Source organism: Rhineura floridana, chromosome 3 (assembly GCF_030035675.1).
Source record: "Rhineura floridana isolate rRhiFlo1 chromosome 3, rRhiFlo1.hap2, whole genome shotgun sequence".
Classification (NCBI taxonomy): domain Eukaryota; kingdom Metazoa; phylum Chordata; class Lepidosauria; order Squamata; family Rhineuridae; genus Rhineura; species Rhineura floridana.
The window spans coordinates 158,139,600-158,155,029 of NC_084482.1; the positions used below are offsets into that span (position 1 = coordinate 158,139,600).

At 41.5% G+C, this 15,430-nt stretch overlaps 1 protein-coding gene across 7 annotated transcripts in view; it reads left to right on the forward strand.

Moving 5' to 3' along the window:
• The window catches only part of NR2C2 (nuclear receptor subfamily 2 group C member 2), a 69,029-nt gene that overhangs the window by 13,321 nt on the left and 40,278 nt on the right, over positions 1–15,430 (forward strand). For all 7 annotated transcript variants that reach the window (XR_009761509.1, XM_061618457.1, XM_061618452.1 and 4 more), the window contains 5 exons: positions 4,924–5,034; positions 5,770–5,970; positions 8,035–8,137; positions 10,103–10,282; positions 11,895–12,042. Coding sequence is in view for 6 of the 7 variants with exons in the window: in XM_061618457.1 (XP_061474441.1) it covers positions 4,924–5,034; positions 5,770–5,970; positions 8,035–8,137; positions 10,103–10,282; positions 11,895–12,042 (743 nt within the window). In the remaining variant the exon portion in view is untranslated. The remainder of the gene's footprint in view (positions 1–4,923; positions 5,035–5,769; positions 5,971–8,034; positions 8,138–10,102; positions 10,283–11,894; positions 12,043–15,430) is intronic.

Below are 15,430 nucleotides of genomic sequence, written 5' to 3' on the forward strand. Positions count from 1 at the left end.
TACAACTCTGGACAGTTGAAGGGTTAGATCTGTCCTTGATGTCAGATGCTGCATTTACCAGGGTCAGCTTTGTACAACCTAAGCAATAACCTGTAGTGTCCCATTTTCCTTTTTCCCATAAAAGTGAATTACTGCCGTTAGTTCATAGGGGAAGAAGAATGAACTGCTGCACTTGTACACCAGTGTGATGGTGAATGGCCTGGCCTCCACTTACAGGGATCCCATAGGGAGGTGTTTCATCCACACACCTCAGTTTCACTCAAATATTTGGTTCCTTGCCTGCCTGCCCCCATTATATTCATATTTCTGTTTTAAATTATGATAAAAATTACCAATTATATACTGGAGTATTTTATTTATTAAAATACTTATATCCTGCCTAAGGCAGCTCACAAAATATCAATTAAGACAATATACAAATTGTAGAGTAATTAAAACAAACAACTGAACAAAATACCCGCAGTCAGAAGCTGAAACCACAGAAGGGGAAAAGTAACTTAATCAAACCAAAAGTGTAGCAAAACAAAAATTGTCTTAGCAGCACACCAAACATTGGTATAGACGGGGCAAAGTGAGTCTCCTGAAATCGGGAGTTCCACAACCAGGCAGAGCAAGTGAAAAGGCCCCGTCCTATACCCTGCTCACTCAACCTCCAGTGGCAACAGGATGTGAAGCAGGGCCTCCAGTTAGGATTGCAACAGGCAAGCAGGCTCATGTTGGAACAAAATTGTCCTTCAAGTATCCTGGTCTCAAAGCATTTAGGGCATGGGAGGGAAATCTCTGGCTCCTTTTCAATCCCATCCATTCCCTACATGACAGTTAGGCTCAGAAAAAAGTTTCCATTCACAGAAAAGAGATTTTTTTCCTAAACATAATTGCTGTGCAAAGGGGGGAATTTTGGGGGTGGCATCTGAGGAAGGAAGAGTTAATCCTTCCCTGCCACTCCACCTTCACCCACCTCAAATTGCCGGTACACTGCATTTGGGCTAATTGTTTAAGCCAAATTGCTGAATGGGAGAAATGGGGGGGGGAGAGTTGTTTAAATTATTGTGGATATGGCATTGGCCCTTGCTCACCTTTGGCTTTGGTGTTATTCACCACTGACATGCAGCCCCTGGAAGGTTTTCCAGGAGGGAATGTGGCTCTCAAGCTGGAAAAGGTTCTCTGCCTGATCTTGGGTTTTACAAGTGATAACGAGCACTTTGAATTGTGCTCAGAAATGCTGTTGTGCATTGAACAATATCAAACTATATAAGACCTCAGATAAACCCTCCGATATTTTGCATGAGCTGAAGTTCCTGAACACATTTTAGAAGCAGCCCCACATAGGGTTTGTTTCAATAATCTAATCTGGATGAGACCAGGGTTAGATCTGCCTTTTATAGGAAAGGGCACAATTGAAGCACCTGCTGAAGCCGTTCAAGAGCTGGCCATAGCTACTTCCTCCTTTATTAAAGAACCAAGCTGGCTCTAGAAGCATTCCTACACTGCAAATCTATTCAAGGGGAATGCAGTCCTTTTCAGAACAGGTTTTACACCACAGATTTGTTTTCTTACTGACCACCTGCACATCTGTTTTACCTGGATTAAGCCTTGGTTTGTTAGCCCACATATAAATCAATCACTCTGCTCAAGCACAAGGACTTCCACAGTATCCCTGGATGAAGATGAAAAGGAGAGGGGTGAAATTTTTGCAAATTAAACTGCAGGCAAACCTTGAAATCAGGGAATCATAGCCTAGGGAAGAAGCCTGTTTTAAAAGCTATTAAAATATTTGTTCAGTGAAGTTGCTCATGAATTATGCCAAAGATGCAATGAGGATGGCTTGTCTGTGTGTGTAAAGCTAATTAAATATAAAAGAACTTTTGAACTGGTAATTACATTGTTTAAGAAAGAAGCTCTGAGGCATTAGGGAAGTATATCAGAGTACACAGGCATAATTAATTACCTGTTCAGGGCTGTGGTTATTACAGTTAGGCATAACTTATGAGAGAACTAAAATACAAAGAAAAGTGCACTGTGTGCATATTCAGCCACAAAACACCTTAACAAATTAAACATATTTGGAGTAATGGTCTGATTATTTCATTGAGTAGAGTAATCTAAATGATTTGGTATCACCTATTGAAAGTTATAACGTAAATGAGTATTAAATATCCTTAATTTTGTCTTGCTCATTTTTGTTTTGTTTTTATTTGTTTAGAATACTTATATCCTACTTTGTAGTTCTCAGAGGCTCTCAAAGCGGCTTACAAAAGCTTCTCAAAAAAAAATTACACTCAGTCTGGTACAGGAACAAAAAAATCTTATTATCCCTATGGAACAGGTTTATTTAGGAGACATTTCCTACCATCATCCTAGCTCCCACCAAAATCTGCTGAGGCAGAAGAGTCTGGCTGAGCAACTAGAGCCCACTCAGCTTTTGATGGAAGTAGTCTTGCTGGCAGTTGCCAGGCAGCAGCAAGTCCTCTGAGGCAAGAGACCAAATAAACAAACCTAAATGCAAATTGCTTAGATGGATAGTGCAAGTTCTAGGTATGTAATTGCAAGTAAACAGAGGTAGATGCCAGTGGTGAAAACTCTCCACTGTCTGTAAGATACAGTGGCTATGTTTGCACGTCACACCATGGTTTAGCAAGACATACACAGGCATGGTTGGAAGTTGGCATGTTTCGAAATTGACCATAGTTTGTGTCAATGGAGAGAAAAACTGGGGAGGGGAGGAGTGTTGCCCTGCTCAGTCTTCTGATTTAGTCCTTTTTCCTTTCCCTGTTAGGTCCTAAAGGGAGTAGGCTTAAGGCTGGCTTCCAGCTGTGAACCTAAGCATTTCATAGCTGTATAGTGTGAGAGGGAAGTTTCTGGAGACTAGAAGCAGGTGACCCATTTTCCTTCCACCACTCCTGATACCACCCCATATTGTGGAGGGAGGGAATTTGTTTTAATCTCACAACAGACATTATTGCAACCCTAATGCCCACCACCAGGGTCTGATAAGCTATTTTAGTCTCAAGACGGACAATTCTACCACCCCTCTTCCTTTTCTTCTTTTTCTCAACTGACAGTCTCCATTTTCTGTTCAATTGACCTCAGTGTTCTTGAAAGAACTAAACGTAGGGCATTGTTAGGCTGCTAATTACTTTAATATACCAATTAATATAATTCTACATACCTGAATATGCACAAAAATGGAAATGGACTGCCTTGATCTTGACTTATGGCTACCCTATAAGTAGGGATTTCATGGTAAGCGGTATTCAGAGGGGGTTTACCATTGCCTCCCTCTAAGGCTGTGAACCTAAGCATTTCATAGCTGTATAGTGTGAGAGGGAAGTTTCTGGAGACTAGAAGCAGGTGACCCATTTTCCTTCCACCACTCCTGATACCACCCCATATTGTGGAGGGAGGGCTCCAGATGGCTAGCACCTGCTCAGCTTGCCACAGCTGCACAAGCCAGCCCCTTCCTTGTCCACAACTGCCAGCTGGGGGGCAACTGGGCTCCTTGGAACTATGCAGCTTGCCCACGGCTGCACAGGTGGCGGGCACATAACCCTGAGCCACTCACTGTGGGGGTGATTTTTAGCTGGCCCTTTATACCCAGGAGACACGAGCGGAGATTTGAACTCACAGACTCCGGACTCTCAGACAGGCTCTTCTCCCCACTGTGCTATACCAGTTGTCTCAGAATATGCAGAAACCATAACCTTATTTTTGGTGGCCATATTTCATTGTGGGCCACCCAAGTTCAGTATTAGAAGACACAAGTGGACTTTCAGTACAGTGGTACAGTCTTATCCGTATCCCATAAGAGTAGTGCTCCTGTACTGGGCTCCATACATCCTAGAACAGGAGCCTTGTAGTCCTCTTCAGGCCTCTTGGGCAGAGGGGTTCAAGGGTATGGAAAGCGTTCCCCAGATACGTTATATAGTGCAACAGAACTGCCAGACCCCAGATATGAGCCTCCATTTTCCTTTCCACCCCCAACTGATATTCTAATATTCTGTGTCTTAACTGCTCCCACCACTGGCTGCATGACTTTGGTTTCTTTTGGTTGTTCCAACCCCGCCCCTGCTTTTGTATGTGCAACTGCTGGCAGCATTCTGTAAGCTCGAAGGTTCTTTTCAGGCAACTTTGGTTTTTTTAAAAATAAACTTCTGCATATCCAGGACGTTCTCCTCAAAACACCACTCCCTTATTTTTATATGAACCTGGTTTACTCTCAGGCATTCAGTACCCAAGTTCATTGACAGAGTGGGTGATCATGAGGATTGAATACTTGGTTGGTTGTAGAAGAAAACCTTAAACTTTCATTTCAGAAATGGAAAGGCACCACAATCATTTTTGTGACTATCTTTTGGGGGGTTTACAAAGGGCTGCACAGGAGAGGAGAACTGTCCATACAACCAATGTCTGTCTGGACTGCCTTCAAGTCTATTCCAACTTATGGCAACCCTATGAATAGGGTTTTCATGGTAAGCGGTATTCAGAGGGGGTTTACCATTGCCTCCCTCTGAGGCTGAGGCAGTGACTGGCCCAAGGTCACCTAGTGAGCTTCATGGCTATGTGGGGATTCGAATCCTGGTCTCCCAGGTCATAGTCCAACACCACACTAGCTCTCACCATACAACTAATACTACCCCATAACTGTACTTGTATGCAACATCCTTTGATCAATGCAACACCCATGCATTCCCTTAAACCATTTGAGTAGCAGCCTTATCTACACCTCCAGAGTCCTAAGTTGGGGCATCCATTTTCATGGCCGATTATCCTATTAGAGGAAGTGTTAGTCCTTGGGGTATGGGATTATTAGTGAATTGTTTCAGATAAAGTTTTCCTTCTGGAAGTACCTAACACTTGAGATTTAAAAATATACACTATGTTATTTGCCATGTATTAAATCAGTTTTTACTTGATTCAATATAGGTGCAAACTGTTCAAACAACATTATCTGAATCTCCAGTGATGACCAGCCCTTCCCAACGCATCCAGATTATCTCCACAGATTCTTCTGTAGCTTCACCACAGCGTATTCAGGTATAACAGTTCCCCCTGCCCCCAGTAAATATAAGCTATATTATCTATCTTTTCTTTCTTACCTACTAAAGCTGTATTTTCACATTTCTCTGCAGTCATAGAACAAATTTATTTTATTCATTTCAGTCCTGACTTATGTAGTAGTTATTTTGGGGTATAGTGCACAGGACAGCATTCCTACCTACTATTACCTAATAAATGCCATGTTTTGTTTCATTACTGGAACTGTATTTTGTGTTTACATCTTGCCACAGAGATAATTCTTGCTTGTACGCTGGGTGGATGGTGTGTGTGTTGGGCAGAATCCAATTGGTCCTTCTGTTCTGGGGACCCTACAGAACAGATTTTCAGGGGGCACTGTGGGCTGCAGGGGGAAAAGGAAATAGACAAAAATAACCTCCCCTCTCTCTGGATCAAAGTCTTTGCACTTGTGCAAGGGCACCAGTTGGATGCAGCCAGTTTAATATTCCCTATTGAATAGTATTCTGCGTTACGTACATGCTGAAATCCCTTCAGATAAAAGCTTTCTACTTTAGATCAAAGTTTTCTACTATAGGCTTTTGTGGCTGGCTTATGTATATAACCTGGCAATGGAAAGAAAACAGCATCACTTTATAAAGTTAACAGTGTAGAAGTTCACTTCTGGCTATGAATTATATTTCATAATTCATAGCCAGAAGTGAGTTTCTAAATTTTTAAATCTCACATTATAAAATATTTCCATTTTTGTTGTAGATTGTCACAGATCAGCAGACAGGACAGAAAATCCAGATAGTGACAGCAGTGGATTCATCAGCATCCCCAAAGCAGCAATTTATATTGGCTAGTCCAGACGGAACAGGAACAGGGAAAGTGATATTGGCTGCACCTGAGGCTTCTAATACAAAGCAACTTATCTTTACCACCACAGATAACATTGTGCCAGGCAGAATACAGGTAAACACAGCAGTTAAAGAAGGGTGTATGCATCATCCATTAAGCCAAGTAACATTACTTAGCTTATTCAAAATAAAATGTTTCATGAGATGATATAAGATAAGTGAAACAAAAGTTGTTATATTTAACAAAATAAATAAATGTGATTGCTAAGCAAATTATGTCTGTAAAAATGAGTTGTGTGTTACATGAGGAAGAAGTTGTACTTCTCTTCCTGGACTGTTATATATACTGATTCAATACACGCACTTTAATAGTCAGTTACAGCATGTATTGTTACAATCTGATTCACTATTGAAAGATTTCTTATTTTATATAAAAAAAACGCTGCTACAGTTGAGGTGGCTACAGATCTGCTACTAACGGGGTTATTTATTTTTACGAAAATGTATATTCTGTTTTTTCCCTCCACAGAAGTGACTCAAAGCAGCTAGCAAAATATAAAACCAAACACAAAAAACTCCCCAAACAATCCATCATTAAAACAGGTTACCAAAAAAACTAAGATTGAAAGCAGTGAGCAAGAACAAGAACAATGAGAGCCAGAACTAAAATAAACAGCAGAATCTAGCAAAATGAAATAGGATGATAACCTAACCTCTTAGGGCGGAGAGTTACTGTAAACTGCCCAGAGAGCTTCAGCTATGGGGCGGTATATAAATACAATAAATAAATAAAATACTTCCATAGATAGTCCTCTTGTACATTGTCTCAATAGCTTAGTGGTAAAGCATCTGCTTTACATGCAGAAGGTCCTAGTTTCAATCCCTGGGCTGGGAGAGAACCCAGTCTGGAACTCTGGAGAGGCACTGCCAGTCAGTGTAGACAGTACTGAGCTAGATGGACCAAAGGTCTGACTTGGCATAAGGCAGCTTCTTATGTTTTTATGTAAGAGGGACAGAATAGCTGATCTTAAAGGATGGGCTGATTCACATGGAAAGAGATGGTCTTTTAAATTGCTTGATCCCCAGGTGTTTGGGGCTTTAAAGATAACTGGCACCTTGAATTGCACTCAGAAACTAATGAGCAGCCAGTGAAGCTAATACAATAAGATGCTATTTTGCCTCAGTCAAGATTGTATAGGCAGCATTTGTCACCAGTTGAATTTTTCATAGATAGCTGATTGTAGGTCTGGCTGTTCCAGGATGGGCACAGCTGCCAAAGCTTGACAAAAAAACTCCTGGCCACAGCCAGCACCTGAACATCTAGTAACAAGTTCAGGTTCAGAAGTACTCCCAGACTACAAAGCTGAGTGCATCCTGTCCAGAATAGGTTGATATTCTATACTGGTACCAGTATGTCTGGCCAATAGCAACTTTGTCTTGTCCAGATTTAACTTCAGTTTGTTCATCCTCATCCAGTCCATCACTGATTCCAAACACCAGTTCAGAAAGTCCACAAAATGAGATGGTTTCAAGGCACATGGCTTGATTAGGACTGTAATACTGCCATATGATGCCAGCCAGGAAACAATTACTTGGGGGGCTGCTACCAGTGCGATCTCTCTATTTTCCATTAGCATGTTGTTAATTACTATTTCCAATAGGTTTTAAAATACTATATGGTCTTGCACGTCTCCAGCCTTTCCCCTTTTATTTCTTACTATATTCCTATTTGTTCATTTCACTGTTTTCTAAATCCCAGCTTTTCTGTTCTGTTCTGCATTTTGTTATTTTCTGCCCCTTAAAGGGAGAGATACCAAGCAGAAGAATAAGGAAAATGCGGAACAGACCAGCAAAGCTGGGATTTAGAAAACAGTGAAATGAACAAATAGGAATATAGTAAGAAATAAAAGGGGAAAGGTTGGAGAGGTGCAAGACCATACAATATTTTAAAGACAAAGTGAAAAAGCTTATATTGGATACAGCAATTAACAGATTCTCTGTACTTTTTCCCTTTTCTTTAAAAGGACCTAAAATCCTTCTCATTTCTTTAACCTTTCCTCCATGTTAACTTGAATGAGACTTCTGCTGATACAACTGTGTTTAAAAGATTAGAACAGCACTCTTAATTTAATCTGAGACAGAAAGTGGCACTGTAAGCCTTCTAAATATTTCATTTTAGATTGTGACTGACTCTGCCTCTGTGGAACGTTTGTTGGCTAAAACTGATGTCCAGCGACCACAAGTAGTAGAATACTGTGTTGTCTGTGGAGACAAAGCTTCAGGTATGTCATTGTAAGAGCATTATTATATGAGGTTCAACAAATTGATTGTCCTCACCTATGCTGTCAAAAATGTCACTTGAGAAGAATGTTGGTTAAACTGATGGGGGCTGATTCTAGAATTTTGTTCTAACAGCCTGTTAGATATTGCCCAATGGGCCGTAGTTCTTCTTTTGAGAGTAAGTAACCTGCATTCTGAGGGCCTGGGAAAGAATGAGCTGCTACATGCTTATAGGTGGGGTTCAGGAACCCTTGGACTAATTGGGTATGCCTGGCACAGCTGCTTCACCGAAGATGGAAGATTAAAGTTGAGCACTAACAGCTGTTATGTATCTTGATCTTTATGCATACAAAGTTCAAGCTTGCAACCCAAATATCCAACCTTCAGAAAATATGGCCCTTGCTATCATCAGGGTAAGCCTTGCTGAGGATTTTTCAAGATATAGTCTGTCTGCCCAACCACTACTTTAAATTCTAGTATTTTGATACAATTTGTACATCACATCAAGTAGCAGCAGAAACACAGTAACAAGGCCATTCTTCTTTCCTGAGCTGCTTTCTACACACGTATGGGTTGGTACTTAAATTCAAAATCTGGCATAGAGTTAGGTGTCCTAAATTTTCATTTTTTAAAAATGAAGAATTTGTATAAATAGCATAGAAGCTATCCTGCCACTTTAGCTATCCTTACGTTAGTCAACTCACTGCTGCCTGCTTATAATAATAAGGTAGCATTGATTGAAGAAATGGCAGCACAGACTCCTCCCCAACAGCATCATCTGCCTAGGAGAATTTTTCTCATATTCATGGTTCGTTCGTGCCCTGAAGCAGGAAGACCCTTTCTGATGTTGACACAAAATCAGGAGCAGCCAGCATGGTGGGGCAGTGCTGCAGAGCCGCCCTCCTGACAACAGTTTCATTGCTGCTTACCCAGACGGAGGCAGCAAGGTCGAGCTGTAACAGGTGCATCAGTGGGAGTGTCAGATTGGCTTCACCAGTGTGCCCACCCAGCCCCAGTCTCACCGCCACCCTGTAGTAATACTGCCATGGCACCACTCCACCATGTCAGCCACTCCTGAACAAAATGCAGTGACTAAATTGCTGACTGGAGTCAGGCAAATGCAACAAATATCATGCCAGTCTTAAAACAACTGCACTTGCACTGGTCTGTTTCCAGGGACAATTAAAAGTATTGATATAACCTTTAAAGTTATATGGTAAGGACTTTTTGCTTACAATAAATCCATAGCTTACTAACTGAACTTTTAAACCCCTTAAATGGCTTGGGACCAGGATACCTTAAGGACCAGCTTCTCCCAGATGAACCTGCCTGGATGTTAAGATCATCCTTAGGGCCCTTTTTTAAAGTCTTCCACTTTGGCAGGCAAGATCGGGCCCTTCAGTTGTGGCATCTTGACTCTGGAATAAACTCCCCAGGGGGACTGTCCTGGCACAGAATTTGATGTCTGTTATTTGCTCATGCTTCTTAGATTGTGTATTAACCTGGCCTGACACTGGCATATCTTTAGCTACCCTGTGTTTTGTATTTTTAAACATTCTTGTATTTTTAATTACTGTTAGCTGATCTGAGAGCCCTTGAGTTGAAAAGCAAGATAAGAAATAAATACTGTGAGTGACCTTTTTAACATTCCACTACTACATATATCACTGATGGACTTAAGCAGAAAATACACCCCAGTCTAACTCTAACAGAATGGTATAGGACAGGCAGTACTATTATGTAAAATCTTAAAATGCTTGTAAATGCTTTGATCCTTGAGGATTTTATTCTCAAAAACCTGACTTAAATTGCATCTGGTTGGAATTCAATGCATATGAAAATGTGAAAAAACAGAAGCAAACTGAAGGAACAGTTGAACAAAATGCCCTGCATATTACAAAAATAGTTTCTTCATCCACCTTCTTGCCACAATAGTTGTATATTCTTAATTTCTGGGATTTTTTTAGGTCGTCACTATGGTGCTGTCAGTTGTGAAGGATGCAAAGGCTTCTTTAAAAGGAGTGTGAGGAAAAATCTGACCTATAGTTGCCGTAGCAACCAAGACTGTATCATCAATAAACACCATCGGAATCGCTGCCAGTTTTGTCGACTAAAAAAATGCCTTGAGATGGGAATGAAAATGGAATGTGAGTCTAAAGTACTGAAAGTGGTTCTTTGTGAAGTGATAGATATGCTAACTATTAAATATAGTTTGGAGACTTGTGATTAAAATCCATTTCTGTTGTTCTTTGGTCTTTCCTTATCTGAAACCAGAATTTCTTATTCTCTTATTATTATTCTCTTATTATCTGATCATTAGTCTTTGGATCATTTTCATTGTGAATGTTTTAAAAAAGCATTAAATGACTGACAATGTTGTTTGTTACTTCAGTAACGTAACAGCAGTGATTGGGGTGTGATAATAATCCAGTCCAAGCATAAAACAAAAGACTTAAGATGCTATTTGTAGTGAAAGTTGTATCTGGAGGTCTGAGACCTTGAAAATGGCAGTATGTTAAGGAAACAGAAAGCAAACACGAGGCATAAGATCCAGCAGGTTGGCAGTGCAACTGAGCAGAGCACTGGAACACTACTAAGCATGGTGACATGACATGACAGTGATTAGTAATGTCCAGTGTGGATATGAAAGACCTAAGACTGTAGAAGCAATGAGGCCACTTTTAACCAACTAGAAGCTGCTTTGTGCTTAATAGCTACCTACAAAGCAGCTTCTAGTTGGTTAAAAGTGGCCTCATTGCTTCTACAGCCTTAGGCCTTTCATACCCATACTGGACATTAGACAGCTGGTATAGCACAGTGGGGAGGAGAGCCTGGCTGGGAGTCCAGAGTCTGTGAGTTCAAATTGCTGCTCATGTCTCCTGGGTGTAAAGGGCCAGCTAAAGATCACCCCACAGTGAGTGGTTCAGGGGTTACGTGCCCTGCCACCTGTGCAGCCGTGGGCAAGCTGCATAATCCCAAGAAGCCCAGTTGCCCCCCACCTCGCAGTTGCGGACAAGGAAGGGGCTGACTTGTGCAGCTGTGGCAAGCTGAGCAGGCCCTAGCCAGCTGAGAAGGACTAGCCTCAGAGCAAGGCAATGGTATACCTCCTCTGAATACTGCTTACCATGAAACCCTATTCATAGGGTAGCCATAAGTTAGGATCGACTTGAAGGCAGTCCATTTCCATTTCCATTGTGTTTAATAATGCTGCAATGTCTGCAGGTGTCCAGCCTTGGTTCAAATATGATTCCTAACACCTAAAAGTACAGTCATTTTTAATAAAGAAGAACATTTTTTATGGGCATACAAATCTAGAAAAAGCCCACCCTTCTGAGATCACATTGACTGTTGACTTTCAGAACCTATATCTAACCTCAGTTTGTTAGTTCACAACAACTTCCAGGCTCTGGTTCAGAACTGAAATTAATTGATTAAATGGCACTAAAAATAGAGCTGGGTGCCATGCTGATGGCATCACACTCCATAACTATACAAAGCTGTTTGAGCATAGTGAATATAGATGTTAAATAAGATAAATGCTAAAACTGAACCTTGAGAAACACTCTAGGACACATGGGTCACTTATTTGGTGGAACTGGAACCTGTGCAAAGCATTCCCTTACATTAAACCAAAATAAGCTAAGATTTTATGCAAGCTGAAGTCCTGCTTTAAGTATCTACAGTTTTTATGCCTTTGAATGAATGATTTGAATGATTTCATTATCAGAGATAAAATCTCTGTATTTTTATGTGATTTAGCTGTACAAAGTGAAAGGAAGCCTTTTGATGTACAGCGTGAGAAACCAACCAACTGTGCTGCTTCAACAGAAAAAATCTATATCAGAAAGGACTTGAGAAGTCCTCTAATAGCAACCCCAACTTTTGTGGCAGACAAAGATGGGGCTAGGTAAGTAACAAATTTATCTTTTTGAGGTGTATGTAATTTTTAGCTCTTTTTAAGTTACAGAACTAGAAGGTAGAATTCAAAATGTAACTAAATTGATTTATGATCAGTCCTAGTTTTGAGATGATTATTTCTGTCTTGTGAGTTCAAATGGTTTTGTAATATATCAATATGGAACTTTCCATCCCTGTTTGGATACTACCTGTAGTGTAGTTCTGCTGTCTCCGATTCATCCCTTTAAGATTGTTCAGTCTCCCTAGTCCTCCATTATCTGTAAACTGAGGAGTCTATCCAAGGATGTGGCTTATTTCCAGTTTATGGGCACCTTGAGTGTTTTCAGCTCAGGCCTCTGGACATTCTTCTGCATAAGGAACTACACTGGGATCAGCTGGTTAATTCTGGTGGTTCAACAAGATCCACCTATCATGAGTGCTGTTGGTGGCAGGGGTGGACTGATGAGAATGAAGTGGAAGAGGAGGAGGACTTAGAGTGGGATGCTTGAGGGACCAAGCAGGAAGTTCTCAGAAGGTGCCACAGCTCTGGACTTTGACAGCTCAACCCCAGCAGCTCCGGATACCCCTGTGGAGAGTCAACCTGACCAGCCATTGTTACCCAGCCTGACGCTTCCCCTCTTCCTGCGCCTGCACTGCCCATAGGCAGCCCTCCTCCCTCTGAGGGGGAAGACAGGACAGTGACGGGGGCTTCGCCTTGCGCCAGGAGACAGATGCGGCAGGAAATTCAACAGGCACAGTTGAGGTGGAGTCTTCACCTGCGCTCATGCTCCCAACAGTGACAGTTAGCACACACAAGTAGGGTGCCTGTCCAGCCTTACTTAAGCCATGTGTGTGGGGGGGAAGTAGTTGCTGAGTCAACATCTTAGTGCATTGAAATTGTGCCTACTTAGACCTAGAGAGATGCTGAGTTCTAAGTATGCCGTAGATTGATTCATAAAGCACACCGAATTGAAACTTTCTCTTACTTCAATAAAATAAAAAAACAGCCTTATCTGAGTCTGAGTTCTTCAACTTGGGGCAGGACACCACCTGGGTTAGCAACTCTTAAAAGCAGGCAGATGTTATACGGTCTTGTGATCCTCATTGCATTGGAACATCAATGTGGTTAGTCTATATTTGTGCAGAAGATTATGTGTAAGTAGCTGAAATAGGCTAGCTAGACTTGTATTGAACCGTTTATTATACAGCCACGAGAGTGGCTGTGTACTATAGTCAGTATGGATTTTTTGCATTCCACAATGTTAAATTGAAAATACAATTCTGATCCTTCCCATAAGCTCATTTCAAAACAAAACCTTACAAAACGTATAGTCCTGAACTCAGAAACACTTGCTTAACAACCCTCTCAATTTTCATGGTGATACACAAAACAGAGAGAATCAAGAGTTCAAAGTGTAAAAAGAGAGAGAGAAAAACCAGACCCCTTTTGGACTTTTTTCTGTCAGAGTTCTCATAATCTGTTGAAATTCATTAAAAATCAACCATGTTCACAGAATACCTGTAATCCTATTATTGACCTTGCCCCATACTCTGACCTTCATCTTCTGCAGTTTAAAAGTTTAAAAAAAATGCCTGGCTGATTTTTAATTAATTTAAGAAATTTTGTCTTGAACTTAATGTCGGGCATGGTCAGTAAGAACCAACAGACAGTGTTCTAAAAGCCAAACTCACAGCTGCTGGGCTTGCCTAATCAGGGGGCCACACCCACACCAGATCTTTATTTCACTTGAAACAGTCATGGCTTCCCTCAGAGAATCCTGGGAAGTGTAGTTTGTGAAGGGTGCTGAGAGGAGACTCCTATTCCCCTGACAGGCTCTAGTGGCCAGAGTGGTTTAACAGTCAGCCGCTCTTATTGAAGGTCTGAGAGGGGAACAGGGTGTCTCCTAGCAACTCTCAGCACCCTTCACTAACTACACTTCCCAGGATTCTTTGGGAGAAGCCCTGAGTGTCTGAAGTGAAATAAAGGTATGGTGTGGATGTGGCCAGGGACAGCTTTGGTTTAAATTTGGGTGGGAGGCTACATGTGCCTGCTGTAGAGTTGGGGGAAATGCTGAAAAGCAATGATACTGTTCACAATGTTTTCCTTTTGGAAAGGAAAGGGGCTTTCCTTCTACCCAGTGTCCACCCACCCAATCTCCCCCTCCCCTCCCTGCCCTCCTCCCCTTCCAGCCTCTCCCCCAGGTCAGTTTCACCTATCCTAAGCATGATTGCACAGGAGTAAATTCCACTGAACTCAAAAAGCATGCAAATGATCCAACCTGCCCTCCCCTCCTCCTGCCTCCTATCCCTTCCCTCTTGCCCCTTCCCTCTCCCTTCCTTCACCCCTCCCTTCCCCTCCCCATCCTCTTCCAATTCCCTCCTTCCCCCTCCTCCTCCCCCATGGTCAGTTTTACCTATTCTAGGACTACAACCTGGGAGACCAGGGTTCAAATCCCCACAAAGCCATGAAGCTCACTGGGTGACCTTGGGCCAGTCACTGCCTCTCACCCTCAGAAGAGGGCAATGGTAGACCACCTCTGAATACCGCTTACCATGAAAACCTTATTCATAGGGTCACCATAAGTTGGAATTGATCCTGTATTTCTTACCTTGTGGACTAAAAAGCAGGAAAATTCACTAATAGGCAAAAAACCTGGCAGTTTAAGAATGTACCTATAGCCAACAGATATTTCTATCAAACTTTAAAAAGCAGGGAAATTGGGCAGCTATGATGAATGCACTAGGGGAGCAGGAGACCTGACCTCCTCTCTGAGATATTGTACTGCCCTACAAATTGGTCAAAATGCAAACACCATTTGGGTTGGTCTTTCACAGGCCAATCCCCTTGCTGTGTAGCTTGGAAGAATTTGATAACATGTGTCTCTGAGCATATGATGAGTGGTGGCAACATCTGCAATCAGCCCAAATAACAGAAACAAGGCATATGTTGTGCTGATCTTGTTTCAGCAGGGAGGAAGCAACTATATTAAAACAGTTGATATCGTTCAGATAGTCACTTTAAATATGTTTGATTTAATTTGCAATTTTAGTGACGTTTCCTATACTAAATGATTTTCTTTTGCTTCTGTTTCTGTGAATATGTGAAGTACAGCAGCACTTTGCAACACTGAAAAAAACAATTGTGGAATAATGGCATTGACTATTCTGGATAATAGTCTCCAGTGAACATCAGGAGTATCTCAGTTTGCACAATATAAAACAGTGGGAGGTGAAATATATTCTAGCAAAATTCTAGGTGTGCTCTATGTTTTTAATTGAACATGCCCACCTTTTTTCTTAAGTGGAGTAGTTTAAGCATAGCAGGCTGAAAATATGCATCTTGGGCAGGCCAAGTTTGTTTTTTCCAACAGGTAGAGGCATTGCTTAAGTAGCAACAT